This window comes from Rhincodon typus, chromosome 46, assembly GCF_021869965.1.
Source record: "Rhincodon typus isolate 14 chromosome 46, sRhiTyp1.1, whole genome shotgun sequence".
Lineage (NCBI taxonomy): Eukaryota > Metazoa > Chordata > Chondrichthyes > Orectolobiformes > Rhincodontidae > Rhincodon > Rhincodon typus.
Genome location: NC_063377.1, coordinates 7,267,014 through 7,270,388, shown reverse-complemented (window position 1 = coordinate 7,270,388; position 3,375 = coordinate 7,267,014). Strand labels below are relative to the sequence as shown.

The 3,375-nt window shown below is 48.5% G+C and overlaps 1 protein-coding gene across 1 annotated transcript in view; it reads right to left on the bottom strand.

Moving 5' to 3' along the window:
* The window catches only part of hax1 (HCLS1 associated protein X-1), an 11,448-nt gene that overhangs the window by 6,545 nt on the left and 1,528 nt on the right, over positions 1–3,375 (bottom strand). The window contains exons 2-3 of the mRNA XM_048620295.1: positions 881–1,098; positions 81–539 (exon numbers count right to left, since the gene is read on the bottom strand). Of these exons, the coding sequence (XP_048476252.1) occupies positions 81–539; positions 881–1,098 (677 nt within the window). The remainder of the gene's footprint in view (positions 1–80; positions 540–880; positions 1,099–3,375) is intronic.

Genomic DNA, 3,375 nt, shown 5'->3' with positions numbered 1-3,375 from the left:
GCGGGCGGGAGATGGTGGGGGGGGAGCGCGAGGGCGAGCACAAGGGGACCTTCAACCTTGCAGTAAGTCCCACCTCACACAAACGAGAGGATGGAAACCCTTTCCCTCAAAGGCACTGTTGAGGGTGCAGGGAGCGGGTGAGTTCCTGAGGAGATTTGGAAAACAGGCCGATGGGATTTCGTTGGCTGGGGCAGGAGGGTTCAAGGGCAGGGAACCGAAGCGGGTCAGTGGAGCTAAGTTATAGCCCAATCGAGTGGCGGGAATGGCTTGGTGGGTCTGAATGGCCTCCTCCTGATCTTGGGTCAGGAGAGAAGTGGGTCTTACCGTGTTGGGTGGATTCCATGGTCTTCTGTAAGGAGTCAGGGGTCCTCTGCGCGACCCCTCGGGAGTGAGTCTATCCCGCCGGTCACCATCAGGCTGCTCTCCACTTCCTTCGGGGCGATCCTTCTCCGGCTCCTTCAACATCAAGTCACGGGGACTACGTCTGCTCCACTCCTGCCGGCCACCTCCGTACGGATGGGGCTCCAACACAGGCAAGTCTGTGTTTGGGAAAGGGAGGGGTGGGGGGAGGGAGTGACACCAGTTTTACTACAACCTGCTCTCAGATACAGCACTCACTTTGTTTCATTACCCAAGTAAATGAGGTTTGGTGTCGAGGGGCCACCGCACTGTCGGAGGGTCGGCGCCGAGGGGGCGGGTGCTGTCGGAAGGTCGGCGCCGAGGGGGCGGGCGCTGTCGGAGGGTTGGTGCCGAGGGAGCGGGCGCTGTCGGAGGGTCGGCACCGAGGGAACGATTGAACATTATGCGACTGGTCTCGGAGGGAGTGTGACGCTTGTGAGGATTTAAAGGAAGGAGAGTCAAAAAGAGAGAGAGAATTCACCAAATTGTCCACTGGGCACCTCCCAGCTGCCAATGCCTTTGAAAAGTTCGTCCATCTCATGGAAAAGTCCGGAAAACCCATCGTCGAAATTCCGGCCGCCTGGCCTGAAGCCAAAGCTGAAGGTGTCTCCCGGACGAGCTCCGAAAAACCCATCGTCTTCGTCCTCGTCCTCATCCTCATCCTCATCATCCAGTGTCATTCCCTGGAAAAACCTGTCCCTGGGATTAAACACAGAACCCATCAATACAATGCAGCCTGCCTGGAACTGGTGTCTATCTCTCTGGGCCTGGGTCATTTTCGGTCTTTACTGGGGAATATCAGCAGACACACAGTTATGCAGTCTAACCTGTCCGTGCCGACCAGATATCCTAAATTAATCTAGTCCCATTTGCCAACATTTGGCCCATATCCCCCCTAAACCCTTCCTATCCATGTACCCATCCTTTTAAATGTTGTAATTGTACCAGCCTCCACCACATCCTCTGGCAGCCCATTCCATCCATGTACCACCCTCCTAGGTCCCTTTTACATCTTTCCCCTCTCACTTTAAACCTACACCTTTTAGGACTTCCCTACCCTGGGGAAAAGATTTTGACTATTCACCCTATCCGTGCTCCTCATGTTTTTATAAACCTCTATAAGGTTCACCCCTCAGCCTCTGATGCTCCAGGGAGAATAGCCCCAGCCTATTCGGCCTCACCCCATAGCTCAAACCCTCCAACATTGTTGTAAATCTTTCCTAAGCCCTTTCTATTTTCACTACATCCTTCCTATAGCAGGGAGACCAGAATTGCATGCAGTATTCCAAAAGTAGCTGAACCAATGTCCTGCACAACCTCAACACGACCCTCCCAACTCCTGTGCTCAATGACCAATAAGGGCAAGTGTACCAAACACCTTCTTCCCTATCTATCTTGTGCGACTTCACTTTCAAGGAACTATGAACCTACACTCAAAGGTCTCTCTGTTTAGCAACACTCCCCAGGACCTTACCATTAACTGTGTAAGTCCACTATTTAAAGACTTTCTCATCCTCTACTGCCACCTTACTCTGGCACACATTTGTGCAAGTATTTAAGATTTATTAATGTGTATTTGAGGGTTTTTCGGAGTGCTTAAAGGGCATATACAGTGTATCAGGAGCATTTAAAAGATGTCTTATCCTCCCGCTGCCCACTCTGAGGGGTACATGGGCAATTTTTGTTTATTAATTAGCAAGATGAGGGCATCGCTGGCTGGGCAGCATTTATTGCCTGTCCTTAATTACCCAGAAGGCAACTAACAGTCAACCACATTGCTGTGGGTCTGGAGTCACATGTAGGCCAGACCAGGTAAGGGTGACAGTTTCCTTCCCTAAAGGACATCTGTGAACCAGGTGGGTTTTTCCCATAATCGACAATGGATTCACGGTCATCATCAGACTCTTTAGATATCTATTGAATTCAAATTCCATCATATGCCATAGGGAGGAAGCATTAAGGGGTATTGGAGATTTTGGCAGTATTTAAGGTTAGTTAAGATAGTCAGGGAATACTTAGGGATATTTGAAGGGTATGTTTCCATGTATTGTGTTTGAAGGAACATTTGAGTTTCTCTTCCTCTTCTACCTCCCCAATCCACAGAGTTAAATAGGGGCATTTAAAATGTATTTGGGGTATTATAGGAATAATTAAGGTTATATTTAAGGGTATATTTAGGAGCTCACATTTTTTCCATGACCCCACTCCAGGAGGAGTTATTCAAGCTGTATTTAGGATAGTCGGGTATAGTTAAGGGTATATTTGGCGCATTTAAAAGGAGTCCCACTCTTTCCCATAGCTCCTTTCGGTAGGTATGAGCTTATACAGGAGTGTTTGGGGAGTATAAGCAGTTATTTGGGGTATTTAGGGTGGGTTTAGGATCTTTTGGGACTATTTCAGGATATATTCAGCATACTAAATGGTACTTAAAGGGTGTCCCATTTTCTGGTGCTGTCCTGCTCTGGGAAAAGATTTAAGGTGCGTTATGCATATTTTAGGGCATATATGGGACACTTTAGAGTATTTAAAGGGTGTCTCACTTTCTCCCAATGCCCTGCTCTGCGGGAAGAAGAAAGGAGGTTTTATAGGGCTATGCAAGGGCCATTTCATTTCACACATTTTAGGGCTATATTTGGGGTATTTTAGGAATATTTAAGGGCACTTTTAAGGGATATTTAGTATATTTTAGGGTGCATTTGGGCATCTTAAGGATACGTAAGGGTGCATTTGGGCATCTTAGGGATACTTAAGGGTGGGTTTGGGCATCTTGGGGATACTTAAGGGTGGGTTTGGGCATCTCGGGGATACTTAAGGGTGGGTTTGGGCATCTCGGGGATACTTAAGGGTGGGTTTGGGCATCTCGGGGATACTTAAGGGTGCGTTTGGGCATCTTAGGGATACTTAAGGGTGCATTTGGGCATCTTAAGGATGGGTTTGGGCATCTCAGGGATACTTAAGGGTGGGTTTGGGCATCTC